General features: G+C 41.1%; 1 protein-coding gene across 2 annotated transcripts in view; it reads right to left on the bottom strand.

Annotated features, from left to right (window-relative positions):
- NMU (neuromedin U) overlaps positions 1-23,794 on the bottom strand; it is a 37,666-nt gene extending 13,872 nt beyond the window's left edge. For both annotated transcript variants that reach the window (XM_023253099.2, XM_045056359.1), the window contains exons 1-3: positions 23,231-23,794; positions 16,210-16,268; positions 2,093-2,140 (exon numbers count right to left, since the gene is read on the bottom strand). In XM_023253099.2, the coding sequence (XP_023108867.2) occupies positions 2,093-2,140; positions 16,210-16,268; positions 23,231-23,654 (531 nt within the window). In that variant the 5' untranslated portion in view covers positions 23,655-23,794. The remainder of the gene's footprint in view (positions 1-2,092; positions 2,141-16,209; positions 16,269-23,230) is intronic.
- Positions 23,795-26,611: the final 2,817 nt, after the last annotated feature.

Below are 26,611 nucleotides of genomic sequence, written 5' to 3'. Positions count from 1 at the left end.
AAGTTTTTTTTTTTTTTTTAATTTTTTTTTTCAACGTTTATTTATTTTGGGGACAGAGAGAGACAGAGCATGAACAGGGGAGGGGCAGAGAGAGAGGGAGACACAGAATCGGAAACAGGCTCCAGGCTCTGAGCCATCAGCCCAGAGCCTGACGCGGGGCTTGAACTCACAGACCGTGAGATCGTGACCTGGCTAAAGTCGGACGCTTAACTGATTGCGCCACCCAGGCGCCCCTTGAAGGGAAAAGTTTTAAAACAAACTGTATTTTTTCCAGCCACCCTTCTCATGAAACCATTATTCCTGGAGCTACAACTATTCTTTAAGAGTTTTTCTTATACTAAATTTTTAATACTTTATTTTTTATTTGTGAACCTTTATTTTCCATTTGGTAAAAATGTTTTGAAGCACTGTTCAGAAAATCATATTAATAATAAAACTATAATGTGAAAAGAAGTGATTTTTAAATTTTTTTTAGTTTATTTATTTTGAGAGAGAGAGAGAGAGAGAGAGACGAGAGAGAGCAGGAGCGGGGGAGGGGTAGAGGGGCAGAGAGAGGGAGGGAGAGAGAGAATCCCAAGCAGTTCCACACTGTCAGCAGAGAGTCTGATGTGGGGCTCAATCCCACAAACCATGAGATCATGACCTGAGCTGAAACCAAGAGCCAGACGTTTGACTGCGTCATCCAGGTACCCCGAAAAGTAGTGATTTTTAAAAATTGTATTAGTGAATGTAAACGATGTCATAGTAAATTGACCAAGCTCTCTTCAAAAGGTACACAGTCTCCAAATCCAGTAGAAGCTTCATTTAGCTTCATGGTGTCTAGATGAGTGAGTGCTTTTAATTCATCCTTTTAGTACTGCAGAAATAGAAATGATTCTGAGGGTGTTCTTGAATTTTAAATACAATGCAAAAGCTTACGTGCTAATTAACACACATCATATGTTATATGTCCATCAGTGCTTCTCCTATAATTTGAATTACTCATAAATGTCATCTCTTGTGATCCTGGTCTTGCTTTTTCATCTAATGCCACTAACTCCCTGCAAGTGACCCTCTGCAAACTGAGAAATGGATTGAGGAAGGAGAAATACAGCATTTCTCTACCTGGGCCGTGATGACATTCTGGAAGGACAAAGCATGGCACCTTAGCCAGACCATGTTGGTGTTATGCCCCAGGCACATTGCTGATTGTTCTGAAAGAGGATGAGCCAAGAGCCTCTCCTGAGCCCTCCTCTCCATCCAGGAAACTGTTGACACTGATGAAGAGAGAGCGAACGCTGAGGCTAACTCTGCTACACCTGTGCTGGAAGCAGAGCTGCAGACAGAACAGCAGTGTCCAGTCCAGTGGATGCTGTGTAAGGAGGACACGCTTATTTTCAACTCCTCACGCTTCGCGTGCAGGAGCTAGACTAGCACTCCTCACTCCCCAACCCTCTCTGAACTCTTTGCTGTGGGAAGGGGACAGAGTTACCTGAGAGGTAACTGAGTGGAGGAAACTGGGCACATTCAGCCCTTTCCTCTTAAAGAGCCAGCTGTCTGGCCAGCTGTTTTGGTTGAGTCTCTGCCCTGTGCCAGCAAACCCGACTGGTGGGGAGGCCTCAGGTCACTGTCTAACCCCAGTTTAATTCTGGGAATTAAATTCTGGAGTTAAAGTCTGGGAATTCTTAGCAAACACTCTGGGCATCAGATCTGAGGCCACATTCACAAATTGACTATTTTGAACTCCCCAAGTCTGACTTCACGTTCCTCTCTGCCTGGGTTTCAAACTCAACTGAGGGACAGTTGGGATATGAGCCTCCAAATGCAACCAGAGGCACATTATTTTTAATCTAACACAGAATTTGATTTTGAAATTAGCATTTTGATTTCCAAAATATGTGCATATTATCTGCAAATCTATTTTACTTAGAGACAAATGCCCCAGCATGACCTTACAACATAAACTCCTAGAACTGATTATTGCCTGCGGATAATGTAATAATTTCTAAAGTGTTGACATGTTTAATAAGTCCATAAAGTAATGACGGGTCCAAAGGGAGAAATGGAGTGACAACTGCTTATGTTACTATAAAACATCTTCAATTGGAATTACCTGAGGCGGAGAATCAAGGGACAGGAAAGACGAACAGGCATCATCTATCTGTAGAAAATAAAAAATGCCAGTTACATCTTGGAAATAGACAGAAAAGAGCAGAAAATGGGAAGTAGATTTTACAAAGTCAAGTTACCTAGGTACCATTAATTTAAGTTCTGAGACAGTTCAGGACTCTGGATTTGGGCAGGAAGAGCCTCTTAAACTTTCTAAGGAAGTCCTGGAATTGGGATCTCCCCAAGATTTACCTCCAGCCACAGGGCTAAATGGTCCCCAAGGACAGTTGATAGGGATCGCCAGAGAGTATACAGATGCTTCAAATACTGAGAGAAACACACTTTGGGTATTCAGCCTGAGAAACGCGAGCGAGCGATAAAGAAAGAATGGCCTCAAAATTAAGGAGCACCCTGTTACCATGTGGTTCTTTATTACGTAAGTCTAATCACATCATCTAAATGAACATGATAATAGAAGTGCTAAATGAAAAGTAGCTTGATACATAGCACCCAGAAAAAACTCTTACACAACAGCAATCTACTAGTTCTCTACCAAGAAGCCAGCATCAGGAAAGGATTCTATTTGCAATGAAGGTTTATTGGGGAATCAATAAAGGTTTCACCACATTCTTTACATCTGTAAGGTGTCTCTCCAGTACAGACTGTCTTATGTCTATTTAGAATTGACGACTCACTAAAGACTTTTCCAGATTTATTACATCTATATGGGTTTTTCCAACATGGATTCTCTGATGTTCAGCAAGATTGGGGGACTCATTAAAAGCTTTCCCACATTCATTACATTTATAAGGATTATCTCCAATATGGATACTCTCATGTATAATAAGGTATGAGCTTTCAGAAAAGATCTCCTCGCATTTATTAAATTTATCATGGTTCTCTGGAAAGTGACTCCTTAGGTGTTTATTAACATTACTTGAGCCTTGGGGTCCCTGGGTGACTCAGTCTGTTAAGCATCTGACTCTTGAGTTCATCTCAGGTCATGATCCCAGGGTTGTGGGATTGAGCCTCGCATTAGGCTCAGTGCGGAGCCTGCTTGGGAATTCTCTCCCCCCACCCCCACCCTGCCCCCCCTCAATCTGTCCCTCCCCCTCATGCATTCTCTCTCTCTCTCTCTCTCTCTCTCTCTCTCTCTCTCTATCTCTCTCTCTCTCAAAAAGAAAATAGATTTTGGAAACCCTTTAATCAGTGCTCAAACCTTATTTAATACTACGGAATTCATACTAGAGAGAAACCTTACAAATGTAAAGAATGTGGTAAAACCTTTAAGGACTTTTCAACCCTTACTCACCATTTCAGAGTTCACACTGAGGAGAAACCTTACAAATATAAAGAACGTGGCAAGTCTTTAGATGGAATTCACAACTTATTCACCATCACAGATACCATACAGGAGATAAAGAAAATGACAAAGCCTTTAACTGGAATTTAGTCATTATTCGGTATCCCTAAAGGCACACTAGATTCAAACCCTGGAAATGTGATGAAAGAGGAAAGACCTTTGTTGTAAATACACAGCTTAGAAAACACCAGAGTGCATAAAGGAGTATAACTTTAGAGATATAAAAATTTAGAAAAGTATTTAGTTGAACATCAAATATCAATAAATGTCATGATTGACAGTAGAAAGCAGTAAGTCAGTGACTCTTTTCAGACATTACTTTAAGCCAGAGTATGAGAAGGAATATAAGTTAAATGCTTAGATACTGTATTTGCTAGCATGCTTCAAAAGATAAAGGGGATGGATTTTTGGACAGGTATAATTAATTACAACATGCTTTTTTATATTGACCTTATTTGACATTTGTAACTAGCAAATTTTAATGTATTTCTACTCTCAAATCACTTCATTGAAATACCTGTTTCCCCTAGTGGGTGTGGGAAATCATGTGATGATTGTTGCTGCATGAAAGATAATGTGACACTCTTCTTCATGTGGTGGGATTCATGCATATCTGTTTTTCCTTTGAAGATTAAGGACAATATAATATATATGAGGAAAATCTAAATGGAGATACTGTTTGTAGTTGACCTATAGCATTGATGGAAGTTACCATGAAATGGATGTTCACACAATCATCTGTGTTTTGTATAACTAAGGGACATTTTGAATTTTATAAATAAAATCTGATATCAAATGGTCTTTATGAAAAAAAGAGGTGGCAATACAATAAAACACTGCTGTATTTTTGTAATAGTAATAGAAGTAGAGAATGTTAGTTGTTGTGGTCGCAATAAAGAAATCTTTACAGATTAAAAAAAAGGTTTATTGAACTACAGTTGACAGCTGTTCTCAGCCTTTATCTCTTTTTCTAAGAGAAAAACTGAAAGACTTTAAACTGTACTATAAGAGATTTATATTAATCACTAAAATAACTGTTCTGCAAAAGTTAAACACTAAGCTGGATGTCTGGAGTAGTTTATGGCATTTATTTCTTTGCTGGCCTTTTAAAATGGGACTGGAAAAAACCAGTACTGATTTGTGTCTGTCTGGGATGATTTAGGTTGAGTCCTATTTATGGTCAACATCTCAGAATTCTTTGCTGATCAGTTTAATTTAATTTCCATCATTATACTATACTGAAGGGGGAATAATCATACTCTTTGGTCATAATTCCTCATGCTCCTTACTGCTTCCAAGTGAACGTGTACTTAAATATATGATTCTCTAACTTAGAGAATAACAAAGGCATACAATATCATATAAGAGCAAAGGCTTAATGTCTCTCTCCTTTTATCCTCACAGAGCCTGCTATCTTCTCTAGATGTCACAAATATTTAGGAAATTGTTCTATTCCAGTCATTCCTTGTGCCCACCCACCTCCTCCCTCTTCCATGCCGTACAAATCCAGAATCACGACTACAAACACACACACACACACACACACACTCACACACACACACACACACACACACAGTGATAAACTTCTTGAGGGCGGAGGTTATGCCATATCTAACTTGCCCAGAATAAGTGTTCGATAAATATTCTTTAATTAAATTGCATTGAACCTATGGAAAGAAAACAAAATAAAAAGAGAAGTCAACTGAGGGGAAAGGCAAAAAGGGGAAAGGCAAAAGATACCTTTTTTAAAGCTTTGAATTGTGACCAATGCTTTAATATATCGCTTCCAAATGTTACTTAGTTTGCTAAGTTTGCTCAGTTACTTAGAGGGTAGGAGGAACGGGTTCCTCCAGTAACATTTTTGTGATACTTAGATAGCTGCAGATATCACATGCTCAAAGGCAAAGCTGTCCACCCGCAGACCAGGCTGCTGCGTGGGTGAGGTGCCCGGGTCCAAAAACAGCAAACTCTTGAACCTAAGGGCTGATGAATCAGTGCATCAATGTTGTTTGCATAAAAATATCCGAATAAGAAAAAGAAAACACCAATTAATCAAATTGGGAGATACTTGCAAAGCTTTTCAATCTTTGTTCTCTTTTCTTTAAAAGGCACAGCAACATTGCTCACCCACTTTCCATTTGGATAAGCATTTATTCATTTTACTCAGCTTGTGGCCCTAATGGTTTTAAGTGCCACTAATTGCTTTTGAGAACTCTGCAAAATCCATTGATGAATCTGTTTGAAAATGGTTAGGTCTCTGTAAATGGTTTGAAAAGGATGTGTTTCTAGTGTCTGAAGAGCTCAGTAATTTTTAAAACCCCCAGAAGAAAAGTGCATGTTTTAGCATCTTAATTTCTTTAAATATCTTTTTCTATAAAAGAATCTATAGTGCTTTTACAACTCTATTTGAGGTTTCCCCCAGCTTTCTCATCTAAAATATTTTTTCAAAGATTTTCCACAGAAATATAGATAATTCCAAGCTAAAATAAATGTTTCTGTATTATACATTAATGTCTGTTGTCAAAATTATTCTTCATCTTGTTTATATGCCTCTAGCATGTATTTTGATACACTAAGGCAGAGAACATTATAATTGACTTTATGAATTTTTATGCTATTAGAGATTACTTAGTACTTGGCACTTACTATCCATCTTATCTCTTCCTTTATGTATTTTGTTAGTGGTGGCTTAGGTGAACAGAATATTCTCCTCAGCTCTTAGTTCACAATCATCATTGAACCTGCTTTATTTATTTATTTATTTATTTATTTATTCTTTTATATTTCAATTTCCTACTCCTATTTCATCCACTCGTGGGCAACTCTTCGTATGTATTTGATGTGTATCCTTCATTTGTTTATGTTCTTGAAAAATCTGTATTACTATTTGGTGTGCATGTATGGTGTTTCCTTATTTTTTCCATTTAACACTATACTTTGAGATCTATCCATGTTACTGGGGATATCTAGTATGTTGCTCCTAGCTGCTGTAGAATACTCTATAATGTGCATCTACACATGCATCTACAACACGCTTGTTGCCTATCCCCCTCCCCAGTGATAGCGGGGTTTCCTCCAATTCTATTCAAGCAAAGCTGTAATCAACCTCCTCGTATTTATCCTCCACTTACGAATCTGTTGAAGTTATCTTTGGGCTATCTACCCAGGAGAGGGAATGCTAGATCATGGGGATATCTAGGTTGCTTTCCAGATGTCTCCACCAATTGACACTCTCACCAATAATGCATGAGGTGTGTACAACCCACATCCTTGCTAACACTTGCCATTATCTAGATTTCAATTTTTTTTGCCAATCTAAATGGGTAGAGAGTAACACTTTGTTGTTGTCTTGATTTTCATTTTATTGTTACTAATGAATCTGAGCATCTCTTTACATGCTTATTGGCCTTTTAGGTTTCTTCTTTGTAAATTGTCTGTTCTATCCTTTGACAACTTTTGCCTTAGAGCCTTATCTTTATCCAATTGGTTTGATAGAGTTTCTTAGATAGTCTAGAAATTAATCCTTTGTCAGTTTTAGACATAGCCAACATCATTCAAAGGCTCTTCCTTTTTAAATGTAGTCCTTTTGAAAGAAATCTTTACTATCATATTTTTGGCCTTATGATTTATATTGGAAATTTTGTGGGTTTTTTTAAAGTTTATTTATTTATTTGGGAGAGAAAGAGACAGTGTAAATGGGGGAAGTGCAGAGAGAGAGAGAATCTCAAGCAGGCTCTACACTGCTAATGCAAATCTGTGAGATCATGACCTAAGGCAAAACTAAGAGCTGAATGCTTAACCAACTGAGCCACCCAGCTGCCCCTGAAATTTTGTTTTAGAAGGCATTCCTGGCTCCTAGTTCACAAAGATATTTTCCTAATAGAAAAGATAGATTCTATTAACTCTATAATTTTACACTTTATATTTAGATCTTTAATCCACTTGGAGCCCACCTCTTAGGTGTTTTTTAATTGATGAATAATTGACATAAAATATTATATTAGTTTCAGGTGCACAACACAGTGGTTTGATATTTATATACATTACAAAATGTATATCATTACATTTATATACAGTACAATGGGGTGTTAGTTTTATTTTTCTCCATATAGCAAGCAAGCTTCTCAACCTCCATTTGCCAAATAATCTGCCCTTTTCCCTGTGAATTTTAATGTTACTTTTATTGAGAGTTATTTATGTGTATGTGCATTTCCGTCTTAGTTTGGCTTTTCCTGGAAACAGACCTTGAGATAGGAATGTGGATACAAGTAGGTTATTTGGGAGATGACCCAAAAAACACTCATAGAAGATAGGAGAAGACAAACAGGGAAGAGAAGGAATTTAATAAAGTGTATGTCATCAGGCAGATTACCACCATGGGTAACTGGAATCAGTCTATCTAGGGAATTCTGGGAACCAATGCAGAACAGACCTCAGAGTATCCCAACTGAGGGATTGATCCAGCAGCTAAGGTATTGATCCACCAATTCCCTTGGGTCACCAACTGAGGGGTATTCTCAGTGGTGGGTGCATTTACTCCCAGGCACTTCTGGTCTGCCCTGAGCACGGTCCAATGATACTCAACATGGGGTTTGAACTCATGATCCCGAGATCAAGAGTCACATGCTCTACCGCCTGACCCAGGCACCCCCAAATTTTGACTTATAATATTTTTATGTCATTTAATTCTAACCATCTTGGAATTTCCTCTTTAGCCTAGGGTTATTTACCAAAATGCTACTTATTTTCAAAACAGATGGGATATTGAAGTTATACTTTTGTTGTTAATTTTTCTTTTTTTTTTAATTTTTAAAGTTTATTTGTTTATTTTTGAGACAGAGAGAGTGCATGGGGAGAGGGGCAGAGACAGAGGGAGAGAAGAATCCCAAGCAGGCTCCCTGCTGTCAGCACAGAGCCCCACAAGGGGCTCAATCCCATGAGCCATGATACCATGACCCAAGCAGAGACTAAGAGTCAGATGCTCAACCTGTGGTAGAGTCCTCTCCTTAAGGAAAAAACAAAAAACAAAAAACAAAACCTTCAAGGCAACCTGGCTATACGTATACGTGACAACATCCCTCACGACCTTGTAACATGAGACCACTTAACCAGACTGCATGTTTGTGTGTTACCATATATGGGAGACAAAGAAGTAAAAAATATTTCAAAAACTACACCACATGGCGTTTGGGGCTCAGTTCTTTGCATATGAACCCAACTGAGTGGTGCCGGCAGGAATAAAGTTGTTTCCTAGAAAGAAAAACCTGGGTGTCACGACTCTCTGTGTGAGAATCCTGCTACATTACTTGGGGGCTTGCGTCCGGGATTCAGAGATAGTGCATTTCCACCTCCTTTGCCACCGGGGATGTGAACCTGGAGGCACCGGGAGAAGCAGCCTCTCCTGATGCCAGTGGACCGCTTGATTGGAAGGAGATTAGCCCTCCTGGCGTGCCAGGGCAAGGACCCCATGTGTGCCAACGGAACCTGTGAGGCCCAGGAACCAGCTCGGGGAGCGCCCGTCAGACTGGTAAGAACCTGGGGTTCCTTTTGGCAGACCTGCCCCTAAGAGGCAGAAGGGGAGACTGATCACCTCCCAGAGTTGCCCTAGTAGTTCAGCAAGGGAAGAGGAATGAAGCTGCAACTCTAAGGCGTTGGGCGCTGGGCGGCAGGTTGGAGTCACCATGTGACTATGTATAGGGACTTGTGTCTCCTTCGTTTCCTGGGTCAATGACTATGATAATTAGAGCCAACAGTCTCTGGTTAGTCTACCTTAGAATGGAGACTTTAAGGAATATTCCCAGGCAGCTGCCAAAACTCCTTTGTTTTGGGGAAATCCCTTGCCTTCTCCGTACTGACATTGACTGACTAATTCCACTGGGGGAAAACAAAACAAAAGAAACCTGGAGACTGCTCCTCTGTCTGAGCTGACAAGACTTAGAATTGGGAAATCTCTTTCTCTGCCTTCTGCTGGCACCTCTCCTCTTCAGCCTTCCCTTTCCCTCTCCTTTTCTGCACCACCTCGGGGGTGGCCTGCATCACTGGCTCCTCAATGCCTCACCATCAGCTCCTCCTCCCACCCTTGAGGTTGAGGTGTGAAGACCACTGATGTCAGATTTCCCCACCGAAGGTCCAGGTAAAAGTTAACACTGGGGAACAAATTGTCTTACATGGACCCAAATGAAACGTATTCAGTGTTTAAGCTAATTTAAGTTTGTTGGTTTGAGATAGACAATGTTTATCAACATTAAAAAACAAACTTTTATTCTACCTAGATTTGCTGCAGATCAAATATGCTCATGTTATCTCTGTTCCAATTTGTTAACAAAAGGATGACTTAAAGCGATGGTTAATTTTGTCAGTCTCAACGTTTTCATGGGTAATTGTTAAGATAGCTTTCAAAGTCTTTGGTAATCTAGAATGTTAAAGTTTTGCTTGCATGATAAATTGAGATTGAATTCATTGGATATATAACGAGATAAGAAGCTAAAGCACTAATTACTAGATGCAGGTTTGTGCTTTTGACTTGTTGCAAAAAAAAGCGAAGGATATTTGGAACTGTAGAAAAACATGTTTTGTGCTTAATGGATTCATAAATTTGCCATTTAAAAAGTTCTGATATAACATAGAGTCCACAATTGGTTACTACTTAGTTTTCACTAGAGACTAAGGTTTCTAAGAGTTAAAATTCTGCTAAATGTAGTTAAAACTAATAACAATATGAAAAGCAACTCTGTATGTAGAAAAGTAAAAGATATGAAAGAAAGATATAAGAAATGGAAATATATTTTTGTTGAAGGTAAAAGAACGTAAGTTTGTCCTAAATGAGCCTGGTTATTTGGAGAGAAATGGCTTGGGACAAAATCTAAATGCAAAGAAAAGTTGTAGAAGGTTTGTGAAGGAAAATCTTTAAAAAGAAATTTTACATATGGTCAGGACAGACTAAGGTTAAAATAAATGGATTTTAAAAGCACCTAGGGTTAAGATTAAAATTCCTCCTCCTTTGATCCAAAGGCTGGGAAAATGATGGCAATACTCTTGGTGTCAGTCTCCAAATCCTCCCCATTTGTGTTGTTCCTGTTTAGCAGAGGAATGGAAGCCTATGCCATATGAAGAATGGATGATATTTGAAGGGCTTTTACTAAGATACATGAGAGCCATTTTACTAAACTTAGCCCACTGTTTGCCAAAAATGGATATCCACATGGCTGAAACATATTTATGTGGGCATTGATGAAAAAGGCAGGGGAATTGACCTTGACTTTGGCCCTTTAACCCCTCCCTCAATGGCCAATGATCAATATGTAAGTTACTGTTGGGCCAAAACAAAATTAGTGCATCCTATGACAACCAGTAAAGTTTTGCTTGGTCACCGTCCATACCCCCAAGGTCCTACAGATGGGAAATGGAGGGGTAAGAAAAAAAAAAAAGTAAAGACCAGGTCCGCTCTCAGGGGTAGAGTCAAGCCTGGGTAAAAATGACTACTCCCAGCACCTCAGCGAGACTGACAGGGCTTTTGGCTGTCAGTTGCATAGCCAGCCAAAATGCAGAGCCAGGAAACGAAGTTTCTCCTGGCTAGCTATAGGAAATTGAGATAAGGGACAACTTTCTTCCTTTTTCCTATAGATGGGTAACTACCCTACCAAGGCCATTACTCCTTTGGAATGCATTATGATTCATTTTCTTTTGCCCAAAGGCTTGGCCCCAGTGCAAACTGGAAGAGGGAACCTGGCCTCCGGAGGGAAGTATCAGTGACAATACTACTCTACAAGTGGACTTGTTTTGCAAATGTGAAGGGAAATGGGGCGAATTCCCCCATGTTCATTGTTTTTGGGCCTTGAGAAAAAAATCAAGATATATGTAAACAATGTAAGGCGGATCTTAATTTAATGGCAGCCCTTTCTAAAGTCCAGCAATCAGGAGAGGAAACAATTAAGGGCCCTTTACCTGTATCCAAAACAGACCTAAAGAAGGAGGAAAGGAAGTCTCCTACCTCAACCTCCTCCTCCTAGGGTCCTCAATCTATATATTAAAAAAAAAAAAAACACCAAAAAACAATTCTGCTCCCTGCTACCCACCTTATCCAGGCCCTCCCTGTAATGTATCAGGCATGTTTCCCTTACAAGAAGCTAGAATACCAGAAGGAAAAAACTTTTACAAAGTGTAAGACAGATAAAAAGAGATGTAGATAAATTTTCTGATCGGATAAGTATATAAAGGCTTTGCAGAATATTACATATGTTTTTGAGTTAACCTAGAAAGATATAATGCTTTTGTTAAATCAGACTCTTAATGAGACAGATGTTTTTTATTTTTTATTTTTAATTTTTTTTTAATTTTTTTAATGTTTATTTATTTTTGAGAGAGAGAGAGACAGAGACAGAGAGAGAGTGAGCAGGGGAGGGGCAGAGAGAGAGGGAGACACAGAATCTGAAGTAGGCTCCAGGCTCCGAGCTGTCAGCACAGAGCCTGACGCAGGGCTTGAACTCACAAACTGAGATCATGACCTGAGCTGAAGTCAGACACTTAACCGACTGAGCCACCCAGGCGCCCCAGAGACAGATGTTTTTTAAAAAAATGTAAGGAAATCTAAGATTTAGCCCTTAAACTATGCTAACTTAGACACTATTTTACAAACACAAAATGAGAGCCCAATGGCCTGGAGATGTTGAGGGGGGCTCTCATTAAATATATGGCTATCTCCCTGACACCCCTAAGGCTGAGATGATTTTAAAGGACAAATCTGTCACTCAATCAGCCCTAGATATTAAAAAAAAAAATGTGAAAATTGGCTGTTAGGCTTGAAGGGACCCTGGAGGAGCTCTTACTAGTGGCCAATTGGGTATATTACAAACAAAACAGAAAAGCAGGCTTAAAAAAGAAATCTGAGGCCTTAGTTGTGGCCTTACATATTATGTCAGACTGGACTTCCCGAGGTCCTGGCACCAAGTGCCATTTATACGGCCGTTCAGAGCACTAAAATGAGACCATCCTCAGAGGGGACAACCAAAATGAAAACCCCATAAGCCATGCCCCTTGTATGGAAACAATCACTGGAAATCTGAATGCCCTCGGGGACCTCTATCTGTGAGGGCTCAGATAAACAGTGTCCCTGGAAGAAACTAACCAGGTCCTGGGGCTCTTCATGGTGGCTCCCCTAAACCAACTGTCTATCAGAAACCCAGAACCTCGGGTAACTCTGAATATAGAAGGAAAACTGGTTGATTTCCTTCTTAACACCAGAGCTATCTTTTCTGTCCTCCTTTCCACTCTAGGCCAACTATCCAAACGCAGCATGACAATTAGAGGCATCTCCAGAAGACTAAATTTTTCTCTCAGCCCCTAGGATGTATGTGGGAAAACCTAATTTTTTTCTCATTCTTTCCTGATAATACCAGAAAGCCTTACTCCCTTGCTAGAAAGGGACATTATAACTAAATTAGAGACTATGGTGGTACTATCTAGGGCAGATAAACAATTATGTGAGTTTTTGAAAATTACTGGATATTGTAGGCTATAGATATCAGGGTTCAGGAAAACAGTTTGCCCACTATATCAATTATTAAAGGAGACTCAATCCCACTTACTCTCCCCCCACCCCTCAAAACAAACAAACAAACAAACAAACAAACAAACAAACAACTGGGGTCTTACTCTTAGACACTGTCTCCAGCCCTTGGGATGGTTACAAATAGAGCAGGGAAATTACTATTATCAAGCACACAGAGCTGAAAGGTCATTAAAACACAGCATCATGCCTTTCATTTAGGGAGGGACCAAACTTACCAAATGGCCCAAAGGATGTTTACTGGAAAAAAAATTTGTCAAGGACCGTTCTGCAAGTAGTATCAGCCTGTGAAGTATGTCTTAGAAACAATCCTTTCAACCACAAACTTTCATTCTCAGGCAATCAATGAACTGGAGGCTATCCAGAAAAGACTGACAATTAGGTTTCACTCATGCCAAGGTCAAAGAAATTCCAACATTTGTTGGTGTGGGTTAATACTTTTACCAACTGGGTAAAGGCCTTCCCCTACAAGACAGAGAAGGCACAAAAAGTAGTAAAAATTCTGCTTTATGAAATAATACCCAGATCTGGCTTACCTAAAAAATTGCAGATTAATAATGGTAAATGGCTGCCTTGACTCTTTCTCTATGAAAAACTCCTGACTCTTAGAAAAATTTTACACCTCAAAATAAAACAAACTGTCTGCTTATACTCAGCAAAACTCTAAATAATACCTCACAAGCATTAGATGATTTAAAAAAAAAAGTGTTTTTAATTAAGTTAGGGCCAAACTCTTGGAAATAGAGCCACCATTGATTACTTACTGCTCCTGCTTCTCCATCACCTGGGTTATGAGAGATCCCCTGACATACGTTGTTTACAAAGTCAGAGTCTCTCCTAGATTATTTGACAGGTTTGGAAACTGTAGACATTATCTTCAGATGGCATCTTGTTGGTCAGTATAATCTTTACTTTGTGTTTTTCTCTTTGTATCTGCTAATGTTTATGCCACCTCATGCCTGCCAGCCTTCCTGTAAAACCATACTGTGGGCCACTCGACCGACCCTTGGGTAGACTCTAACGGCTGTACCCCCACACTGTCCTTATCAGCTTGAAGAAGCCAGAGTGGTCATCAATCTTGTTCCCTAAAAGCAGTTACAGGCCCTGCTCCAGGGGAGAAATAAATAGGGAAAGGGTCAACATTAGACAGGGAGAGATAGGGACCTTCAGGGAGGCAGCTGCAAGTGGGAGGCAGAAGAAGCAGATGGGGTTCTCCCTTTATAAAATCCTTTATGGGTGCCCTCTTCCCATTATCCAGTGCATAAGGGGGGATCTAAATGAGACAGACAATCTAATCCTAAGACAACAGATGCAGGTCCTTGGCTCTACCCTAACCACCTTACACCACTGGGTCAGGGAGCAATTACCTATGAATCTGACCACAGACGCTCACCCCTTTAAGCCAGGAGATGCAATATGGATAAAGGAGTAAAATGTCCAACCCCTAAAAACCCTCTGGAGGGACCCGTTCACTGTCATTTTGTCCACCCCTGTTGCAGTAAAGGTAGCCAAAGTGGGTCCCTGGATTCACTACAGCAGAGTGAAGCCAGAATCTCGAAAGTGGGAGTGCATTCCTGATCCATCAATGCCATGCAAGCTGACCATATGGAAGAAGCAATCTGCAACTCCAGAGGCTCTGGGAGACTGCAGCCCTGCTTTAGTCACTCTGGAAGCTGACTAATCTACACATGGCAGAAGCTGGAAGAATCGACGGTCCAGTGGAACAAAAGACTGCCCTTATTTTCTATATGTTTCCTTACTGTGATGCACTGTCACACCTAGTTTCTCACTATTATTGTGATTCGTGCTCTACTCTTTGCCACAGGATTGGCCAAGGCCGCCCTGGCCGGCTGGAAATGTGATGAGAGGTTTCTATGAACACTCACCTTCCTTTTGTGGATAGGATACTTCGTTGGTACTAACATGGGAAAACAATGGCCAGAAGAGACTAGAAAATTAGATCTCCACAAACCTTATAGTAAAACAAAGTGCCTCAGTCCTACTACCGGGGTTTGGTTCTTCAAAAGTGCATTTATTGGGGCGCCTGGGTGGCGCAGTCGGTTCAGCGTCCGACTTCGGCCAGGTCACGATCTCGCGATCCGTGAGTTCGAGCCCCGCGTCAGGCTCTGGGCTGATGGCTCAGAGCCTGGAGCCTGTTTCCGATTCTGTGTCTCCCTCTCTCTCTGCCCCTCCCCCGTTCATGCTCTGTCTCTCTCTGTCCCCCAAAAAATAAATAAACGTTGAAAAAAAAATTTTTTTTTTAAAAAAGTGCATTTATTGGGAAAAACTGTCTTGTCTACTGGGGAAAAAGTTCATCGTCGTCTCTGTTAAAAACTTAACATGCCTAAGCCAAAGATTTTATAACTCAACTGTCTGGAAAACCCAATGTTGGGGGTTTCACCTTTCATCTCACCTTGAGCCAGATCCTCACCCCTTGTCTAACTTCTCTCATCTCTGAGAGACCTGGGACAATGTCAATGCAGCTATCAAATAGCAGGCCCCAGGTGGACTATACTAGATATGTGGGAGGACGGCCTATATAAACCTCTAAACCAAGATGATGCTCTTTGACCCTAAATAGAGGGGTCCAAGCATCAAAGGGGGGAATATGGTGGGGTCCCCTCCCTAAGGAAAGAAAAAAAAAAACTTCAAGGCAACCTGGCTATACAGGTATGTATGTGATAACATCCCTCACGACCCTGTAACATGAGACCACTTAATCAGACTGCATGTTTGTATGTTACCATAATTGGGAGACAAAGAAGTAAAAAATATATAAAATAAAACTATGCCACGTGGTGTTCGGGGCTCTTTGGTATGTCCTTTTTCATACTTGTTGCTTAGCCTTCTTTTGTTTTTCGTCTTAAGTGAGACTTTTATAGACAGCATATTGCTGGATCTTTAAAAAAAATTCAATTTGAGAATTTCTGTCTTTAAGTGGCATATTATAGTATATTCACATTATTGTAATTACTCTATTATTAGGGCTCATTTTGCCATCTTGCTTTGTCATTTACTGTAATTGTTTTATTTTTTTAATCTTTCTTTTTTTCACTTCAAAAGAATTCTGAATATTATGATATCAGAATGTTAATAAAATCATAGTTGTCCCAAAACTCAATTATATTATTTCATTTGATATTTTCAAAGAGGGTTAAAGTTTCCACTAATTTGTATAAGGACAATTCTTTACCTCATTCCACAGCTGTAGTTCTTGTTCAGGCCGTAGTCCTTGAGATAATATTGGAGCACCTGAAATGAAAGTTATACTTGCATGTTATTTTTATTATATTTCTTCTAAAATTAAACATGTATATATAACTCATTTTTGGATGATATTTTTCATTTTGCCATACATCATTACCCTCCTATTTCAACTAGATATTTCAGCATTTGACTTAGTATGAGGATACATAATTATTAAACAGCATTTCAAAGACATTACTCTTAAGAATGAATTCCTTATATGTTTACACCAAAACATGTACATGAATGTGCATAGCAGCATTATCATAATAGCCCCCAAGTGGAAACAATCCAAATGCCCATTCTCTGAGAATAGATAAGCAAAATGTGGTACGAGCACACAATGGAATACTATTTGGCAATAAAAAGAAATGAACTACTGATACATGCTGCATCAAAGATGAATCTCAGACATATTACACTAAATCAAATAAGCCAGAGGCAAAAGACCAAATATATGATTCCATTTATATAGAATGTCCAGAGAAGGCAAATCTGTAATCATAGAAAGATTAGTGGCTGCCTGGGGCTAGGGGTAAGAACACAGATTGACTGCAAAGACATAACAGATTTTTGGGAGGGGTCATGGAAAACTGTATTGTTGGGACAGCAGCATAGGTCTTGAAATCTACTTAAAACCCACTGAGTTGCACACTTAAAACATAAATTTTATGGTATATAAAGTATATTTCAGTGAAGGTCTTTTAAAAAAGAACTACTTGTGGGAATGCAAACTGGTGCAGCTGCTCTGGAAAACAGTGTGGAGGTTCCTCAAAAAATTAAAAATAGATCTACCCTGTGACCCAGCAATAGCACTGCTAGGAATTTACCCAAAGGATACAGGAGTGCTGATGCATAGGGGCACTTGTACCCCAATGCTTATAGCAGCACTCTCAACAATAGCCAAATTATGGAAAGAGCCTAAATGTCCATCAACTGACAAATGGATAAAGAAATTGTGGTGTATATACACAATGGAATACTACGTGGCAATGAGAAAGAATGAAATGTGGTCTTTTGTAGCAACGTGAATGGAACTGGAGAGTGTGATGCTAAGTGAAATAAGTCATACAGAGAAAGACAGATACCATATGTTTTCACTCTTATGTGGATCCTGAGAAACTTAACGGAAGTCCATGGGGGAGGGGAAGGAAAAAAAAAAAAAAAGAGGTTAGAGAGGAAGAGAGCCAAAGCATAAGAGACTCTTAAAAACTGAGAACAGGGGTGCCTGGGTGGCTCAGTTGGTTAAGTGTCCATCTTCAGCTCAGGTTATGATCTTGCAGTTCGTGGGTTCGAGCCCCGCATCAGGCTCTGTGCTGACAGTTCAGACCCTGGAGCCTGCTTCAGATTCTGTGTCTCCCTCTCTCTTTGCCCCTACCCTGCTCACGCTCTATGTCTCTCAAAAATCAATAAAAATGTTTAAAAAAAAATGAGAACAAACTGAGGGTTGATGGGGGGTGGGAGGGAGGGGAGGGTGGGTGATGGGTATTGAGGAGGGCACCTTTTGGGATGAGCAGTGGGTGTTGTATGGAAACCAATTTGACAATAAATTTCATATTAAAAAAAAAGAATTACTTGTTAGGCCCTTAATTATTACTGAAGTAAAATGTTAATTAGCTTCCACCAGGTAAGGTAATATTTTCTTCATAGATTCAATTATCTAATTCATGCTATGTAAATTATCTCTGTAAAAACACTGAGATAATATTTATTATTAAAAAAATTATTTAAAAAAAATTTTTTTTTCAACGTTTATTTATTTTTGGGACAGAGAGACAGAGCATGAACGGGGGAGGGACAGAGAGAGAGGGAGACACAGAATCGGAAACAGGCTCCAGGCTCTGAGCCATCAGCCCAGAGCCCGACGCGGGGCTCGAACTCAGGGACCGCAAGATCGTGACCTGGCTGAAGTCGGATGCTTAACCGACTGCGCCATCCAGGCGCCCCTCAAAAAAATTTTTTAATGAGAGACAGAGACAGCACCAGCACGGGAGGTGCAGAGAGAGAGGGAGACACAGCATCCGAAACAGGCTCCAGGCTCTGAGCTGTCAGCACAGAGCCCAATGCAGGGGTTGAACTCATGAACCCTGAGATCATGACCTGAACTGAAGTCGGATGCTTAACCGACTGAGCCACCCAGGCACCCCTTGAGATAATATCTATTAATATTAAATGTAATTACTACTCATTTTCTTAAATGTATACATTTTTGTTTAACAAAATCAACAATACATCCTGTTAGTAAAAGACTAAATTTTTCTAAGATCTCAAATATAACAAAATTAAATACTTAAAAAAATAAGCTTAAAGAAAATAATTTTTTAAAAAGATAGCAGGAAGTTAAGTCTTCCCTTGAGTTCATACAAATTTATACTATTATTTACATTCTAATAATATTAACTGTTTATTAGAATGTAAATAATAGTACAAATTTAGCTACATTTTCTGTGCTACCAAGCATTAGAAATAACTTACAGAGGTCATGTGGCCCATGATGGTTGATTTATCTCAGAACCTAATTGAATCCCCTTTCACAGAACAACTGTTCAAGGTGGGCAAATGGTCTTACATGCTTCTCAACTGTATAGCTCTCACCCTAGCACACATGTATATCTCAAAGTTTCTGTTATCTGGTGTATATTACTCTGAGCTGATTCTGTTTTCAGGAAGGGAGAAAGCCGTGCTTCTCTACTTTTCGTCCACAACACCTGGAGATCTTACTAAATGAGATTCTAATTCAGTCAGTCAGGGACAGGCCCAAGAGTCTGCATTTATAGCAAGCTCCCTGGTGACAATGATGCTGCTAGTCCACGGACAACACCGAATATCCAAGGGGGATAGAGCATTGCATTGTAGAAAGAAACATAAGATGCCTCTTTATTCAACAGAAATAAGCAGCTCAAACAAACATTTTAGGTCTAAGATTCTCTTTAACAAGTCTGAAAATTTCCAAAAGGGAGATATGGATATTCTCATGAAAACCATCTAAAAGGCCATCAGCCCTTTCCTTGCAACTGGGATGTGCGGCTTATGTACTGTTACCAAGACTGAATAAGAGGAAGGTAAAAGGAAGAGGAATGGAAGGTGAGAGCAGGGTGGATTTGACGCGAGAGAACACAGAGATTTTCACTCTTTGGATTCAGCCGTCACCTGCAGGTACTTCTGATTTCTCCACTCATTATACCACTGTTCCTCTCTGTTTGACATGGTGTTCCTGTTTAAAGAATACAATTTTATATTCTTTCCATGCCTGTCTGTCTCCCAACCTCCGACAGAAGTGGAAACTCCCACCTCCACACTGCCTTACTAGCAACCGAGAGCTTGCCTACTTCTGTGCCCCCAAGCTTGCACGGGTCCCACAGGAATTGCCATTATATCTAAATTTGTCCCAAGCACTTACATAATCAAAAAGGGGTACTTTGTGGCTCTTACGCAAAACATGTAAATACAGTCTCAGGGTAAAAAAGCTAGAGAAGCCAAAATTTTAAAGTGTTTTTAACTTATAGAAATCCACTAATACCCTATTACCAAACCCAAACATAAGGGAGAATTATTTTTCTTCCCTTTGTGTGTTTGCTAACCCAAGTTGAGTGATTTTTTTCTCCCCAAGATACCCTAGATGTGGGCTTTATATTGTCAAATAGCAGTACTAGATACTTTCTCAAATATACTAAGAGTGCCATTATCTTCTATATCATGAAAACTGCACTGTTTTCAGTCAATCAGTTTTGAGATATTCATACTTTTTTAAAGTTTGTTTATTTTGAGAGACAGTGCAAGCAGGGGAGAGGCAGAGACAGAGGGAGAGAATCCCAAGTAGGCTCTGTGCTCTCTGTGCACAGCCCAATAGGGGGCTTGGTCTCACGAATCCTGAGATCATAACCTGAGCTGAAATCAAGAGTTAGATGCTTAACTGACTGAGCCACTCAAGCACCCCTTGAGATATTTATACTAAAGTACTACTAGTAAAGTGAAACCTTTAGTCTTATGCAATCCAACTAATGCAAATAGTATGTATAGACAATTTTTGCATCTGTAAAATACAGCATCTGTAAGAGAAAGAAAAACAGACCTTTTTATTGGAGTATAACTGACATACAACATCATGTTAGTTTCAGGTGTACAACATGATGATCCTAAATTTGTATATATTGTCAGATGATCACTACAGTAAGTCTAGTTAACATCCATCACTATATATACTTGCAGAATTTTGTTTTCTTGTGATGAGAACTTTTAAGACTTAGTCTCTTAGCAACTTTCAAATATGCCATACAGTCACCATGCTGTACATTACATCCCCATGACTTATTTTATAAGTGGAAGTTTGTACCTTTCAACCCCCTTTACCCATTTCACACATCTCCACCTCCCATCTCTGTGAACCACCAATCTGGTCTCAGTATCCACATGCTTGGTTTGATTTTGTTTTGTTGGCGTTTTTTGGTTTTGTATTTTAGATTCCACATCTATGTGAGATCATACAGTATTTGTCTTTCCCTGAAAAATAGACTCTATTATAAAAGTGGTGCTAATTTTCTTTTCTCACTGCTAGCACTTAACTAGCGTAGGGTTTTGAAGTGAGAAATTATTACTGCTGACTTAATTTTAAGGATTATTCAATAAGTAAGGATCTGAGTAGGAAAAAACACATCTTTTTTTTTTTTTTTGGTAAGTTTATTCATTTTTGAGAGAGACAGAGAGCTAGCAGGGGAGGGGCAGAGAGAGAAGTAGAGAGAGAATCCCAAGCAGGCTCCACACTGTCAGCTTGGAGCCCGATGCAGGGCTTGAACTCACGAAACGCGAGATCATGACCTGAGTGGAAAGGAAGAGTTAAACGCTTAACTGAGCCACCCAGGTGCCCCCACTTTTTTCTTTAGTCTCAGGCACTTTGATCACTTATAGTCACAGGCCGAATCGAGGTTTGATGCAGTTATCCAAAATGTGCCCCCTTTTAGGAAATCTTCCTGATTTTAATAATGTTCTCTGGATAGCGAACTGTTTCCATCCACCAAATCTGTGGCTGGCTCTTTATATTCTCACTACTGTTGCATGCTCTGCTAACTCATTTTGCCAAGGATGCTCCACTTATTGGCACTATTTTATTTTCCTCTGGCTTTGTGACATCTGTTTTGTTGTTTTTAGATACATCATCTTGTTTTCTGCATAATGATTAATCTTGGTAGATTATCTCTCGGTTTTGGTTATGTACGTCACGCTTCCCCTCCTGTGCCATTTTTAGGGTCTCGGGACTAGGGAAGATCACACTATGTTTACCCTCTCCCCCCTCCATCACATTTTGAAATATCAAGAGCAGGTTAAAGGGGAAAAGAGATACAAAATGGTAGTGTAGGGGGTCTCTGTACAGTGAAAAAGGCATCTTGTCCCTATTGAGAAATACTGGGGATATTTTTGGGATGATTGACCAGCCAGCAGATACACTCTTTGTGGAAATAAAACCCAAGACTTGTCTTTTTTAGAAAGCAGCCTTCCACAGTTTCTGCTTAATCACCAGCAGCCTGAAAACTCCCTGCCTCCCCAAAAAGCAGTTATCTCCAACTGATGGAAAGATCATCACTGTAGGCACATAACATGCAACATGCATGGCAAGTACATTTGCTTTACAGAGAAAAAGACACTTTTAAAACTATAATTATCTGCTTCCCTAATAAAGTAGATAAAGACTGCCATCCAAATTGTACCACTAATTCTACTACTAATTCTAAAAATAAAAAATATTAACAGTACTTTGCATGAATTATGCTGTATCATTGCTGGCTATGTGATGATGGAAAAAGTTCAGGTCTAGCCTCTGACTGCTTAGATTTCATAGCCAAATGCCCTCGTTTTTCAAGCAGGAGAACCCCCTCCCCTACCCCCTTCTTCAATGCCCCCAGGAAAGGAAAAAAACAAAACAGTGAAAGGTCAGCAATAAAAATAAATACATTGGAAAGCAAGAATAGCTTCAGTTTCTCCACCTCTAATTGAGGGCTGCCCCGTATACTCTGAAAGGTCCCTGCAGTTATGGTTTCAAGTCCCCAATATTATGAACAATGATGAGATGGTCTGCCCACCTTCACCTCACTGACAGGAGAGCGGAGGGAAGCTAAAAGAACCTTCTGCAGAGTTAGAAAATTCATGGTTTTGCAGGATACTTACTAGCCCTGGAGGGGACTCTGGGAGCTGAGAGATAAAGGATGGATCTATCAACGTACTTGGAAACAGTAACTTTTAGGAGATAGGGAAGTGATCTCCCCATTGGAACACGCTGGGCTCAGCCCTACCTTGTCTTCCGAGCTTCAGACATCCCTCCCTGCCTTTGCTTTTGCTTTTCCCACTTCTTTTTTCTAAGCCACTTTTTTTCACTATTCTTTTTCCTGATCTGGTGCGTCAAAACCTAGAAGGCACAAAACCCCACTAATTTTCCCTTCTAAACGGCTAGAAGGGCGCCTGTTTCACTGCTCAGGATTATCTGAACACAACAGTAGCTCACTCACCAAAGATGATGAGCACGCTCCAAGTCTACCCGGCATCAGAAGGTCAAGTATCAAACTCTACTTTTGCTTCAGCCATCAGTCCCTCTAGTTATTGTAATGAAAGGGAACGCATTTTCATTTTTCACTGTGTTAATTTATTTACGTTTTCACCGGCCACGGACATCCGCAGGGCTAGGGGGCCCTACAGATTTCCGCTAACTGCAGGCTGCCCGGGGTCTGGGGATTTCGGACGAGCGGGGACCGCGCTCCAGCCGGGCCACAGGCACCCGCGCCCTGGCTGCCCGGTGGCCGAGACGCGCGCCGGTCGTCAAAGGCGAGAAGCTAGGGAGCCTCACCGCACGAGGGGAAAGACAGTCCCAGCAGCCAACAGTGGAGGCGAGAAAGGGAGGGAAGAGAGCGCGGCGAGTGGGCAGGGGAAAGGCGCGGGAAGCGGCGGGCGCGGGGAGCCCGGGAGGCGCGGGGCGCGCTTACCAAGGCAGGTGCCCGCGCAACAGGCGAGCAGCAGCAGCAGCAGGGGCCGGGACGCGGCGGCCACCTGTTCGGCGGGCGGCCGGGGGCGGCCGTTCGCTGCTCGCGGCATCTCGGCGCTTGGCGGCTCGGAGCTCGAAGCCTGAGCTGCGCGGGTCAGCACTCCACGCGGGGCCCTGGCAGTGCCTCTGCGTCCCGGGCGCGCTGCTCGCGGGGCTCCGCCGCCAAGCTGACCTCCCCGCGCGCCGCCAACTTTTAAATCTCGCGGACACGTGGGCTGGGCCAGCGCGGTCCCCACGCGCGTCACCTCGCAGCCCGCCGCCCCCGGCCTCCGTCGCGTCACTGGCCACCCGCTGCCCGCCCCCGACGCCCCCAGCCGCAGCGGGACCCGCCCCCGGCCAGAGTTCTGACTCAGGACAGTGCGCATTTTCGCTCTGCCCGCCCTCGGGCCTCTGGGAGGAACAGGGAAAGAAAGCGGCGCAGGTCCGTTCCCTTCTGGCAAGGATTTGAGTGGGAGCCAGAGGAATATGGCAAACCAAGAGGCTCCAAGAGGATGGGATCCGGGTTTTCAAGCTTGGTGGTGACGACGCTCTCTCGTTTCTCACATCTGCCTGGGACGCCCCTTCTTCTCCCCGGGAAGCCTTCTCTGCCCCAATCGACTGTGACTGTGCGTGCCTCCTTTCCCAGAGCCCCAGGGGCCATTTCTGTAGAAACACCTCTGTCCTGCTCACTAGGACATCCCCAGCTTCCAGCACAATGCCCCCGTGCATAAAGAGCAGTACTGGTTCAGTGGTGATGTTGGCGTTCCCCAAACTCCTGCGAGGTCTGAGACCATTTAGGGAAATGCAGTTACCTGTTAAAGAAGATCAAGAAGAAAGGATTGCTGGGATTTGACCACACATACATTTCCAGTAGGTCTGGAAGGTCTCTGGCTGTCCTATGGATTTCCAAGCCTAAGGTTACCCCTTTTTCTATGCATTTTTCCTGCTGTCACTCCCTAGCGGTTGCTTTTTGGTTTCTAGGGTGATTGGACCTCTGCTACTATGCCCCTCCGTATATACTTTCCTTTACTTCCTAAGTGGAAAAGTCCAGGAAGCATCCTCCAGGACACTGGCTGACACTGCTTTAATTTCCTTCTACAGAAAGAGGAAAGACTGATCTCTTTGGCCTCCTTTTGAGGTCCTTTTGAAAGGAACACAGAGGGAAGGGTAGAAAGGAAGCACATGAACATTTCTTAAGGGACATCTTTCCATGCTGTTTAATTTAACACTCATAGCATCTCTGGGATATAAAAGTATTATGACTCTCATTTGCTGATGCTCGGAGATATTAAACAGTCTGCCCAAGAATACCAGCCTGTGAGGGAGGCTGCTCTGTGAAGATGTTTCTTCCTCTAAGTCGGGGACTTCAATGTATTAGACACGCACCGTGCAACCCACTATAGACAAGGCATGGCCTTAAAGAGTACAACATTTAGAAACAGGTGGAACTTGCCTGAAGAAAATGAGAACTTGGTAAAGGACCCCAATTCCTATTCAGATAGCTGTATTACCAGGCCGACTGGGATAGTCAGAAACAGTGAGGCAGGACTGCAATTCTGACAGGTGAAGTGGAAACAAAATAACCACTACCTTTTTTCAGTTCTTTATATTCAGGTAGCATGTGAGCAAGGTCAGATTAGAGTCTGGTTCAGATTCAAGGATTGATGAGAATAGATTTGATTCAAGATTGCTTATACTTTGATTTATCCCCAAAGTAGTGAAAAGGTAGTACGGAGGATGTAGGCCGATAGGGGTGGCTCTGATTCTCCATGGTCTTCCTTGTGTTTCCTGGAGGCACACTGAAAAATCTCTGGTCTCAGCAGCCTGTGTGGGGTGAGATGTCATTGAGAACAGAGATGCCTGAAAATAGTGGGCTCAATGTTTCTTATACCCCCCCGCAGATCAGTAAAGGAACAACTCATGCATTATAAGTGTTTTTCTGCATGAACCCAGCTGCTCTGAATGTTCTTGTACATGTCCCTTGTTGACAAGAGTTTTCTGAGGTATACACTTAGTAGAGTCAGCAGGGGAGAAAATCTAGTTAAACTCTACTTTAAATTGTTTTCCAACGCGTTAAATCCACTTATATTCCACCAGCAGTGCATGAAGTTTCCATTGCTGTACTTCCTTGCAAAAAGCTTTGCTAATCTGGTAGGCGTGGCATCTCATTGTGGATTTAATTTACAATTTCCAGTACTAATGACAGCATCTTTACACAAATGTATTGACCATTATTGTTTTTAGTGAAATACCCATTTGTCTCTTTTTCTCATTTTTCCTGAGTTGTTAGGTTTTTTTTTTTTTTTTTTATCCATTATAGGCATGCTTTATGTGTTCTAGAACTTTCGTTGGTTAAATGTTTGGCAAATATTTTCTCTTTATTTGTGGCTTGTCCTTTACTCTCTGTATAGGAGTTATTTTTGAAAAAATGTTTCAGGAAAGATGTGCACCCTAATGGTCAGGCATTATATGACTTGGATGATAGGAGAAGATGGATGGGAGAATGTGGGGAGACAGGCACTTCATTTAACCAGGAGCAAAGATTGGGGATTCCACAATTAACTAAATAAAATGAAACTGATTCCAAAGGTCTCCTTTCATCCAAGTATTTCAAAGAAGTTAGATTCCAGATCTCTGCAGGGGAGGCTGAACAATTCAGTTACAAACTGAATTCCAATCTGTACCTAGAAGTTCATATTCATTTAAACTGAGCTTATACATCAGCATATATCACCACGTGTAGTACATACAGCATCTAAAGCATTCCTACTTTCTCTGTTCAAGACTGAAAGTTTGATTCTGTGTACCATGCTGATTCCTCTCACCCATTATCTCTTGTATTCTTGACTGCAAATGAGCAGCTGAACTTTGTTTTTTTGCCTACAACCTATAGGAATGAAGGCTCAGTTTGATCATGAACCTGCAGATTAACAAGACCTGCTAGCCTGTGATAGAGATGTCTGGAAGAGTTGTCACCAAGGACATTAAGGAAGGGTTGAATGTCAGTTAATGAAAGAGTCAACCACAGAGAGAAATCCGTCAAGCAGTAGGTGGCAATAGCAAAGTCTAGTAATAGGTGAAGAGAGCAAGTTTTAGGAATTGAGAATAGGGGCAAGATCTAGAAGACTTAGGAGTTCTAGGCAAGATAGTCATGCAATCCTTCAAATATTAATTGAGCACCTTCTAGGCTCCATTGTAGAAGCTTGGGATACAGCAGTGACCAAGTCAGTTAGCCTCTGGCTTCATGGAGTTGACAGATTTTCAAGGAGATGCAGATAATAATCAGTAAAACAAAACAATTTCAGATAGTAATAAATGCTATAAAGAAATTAAAACAGGGTAA

Source organism: Felis catus, chromosome B1 (assembly GCF_018350175.1).
Source record: "Felis catus isolate Fca126 chromosome B1, F.catus_Fca126_mat1.0, whole genome shotgun sequence".
NCBI classification, from domain to species: domain Eukaryota; kingdom Metazoa; phylum Chordata; class Mammalia; order Carnivora; family Felidae; genus Felis; species Felis catus.
Note: the sequence above shows the minus strand (reverse complement) of the source record. Positions and strands in the feature narration are given on the sequence as shown.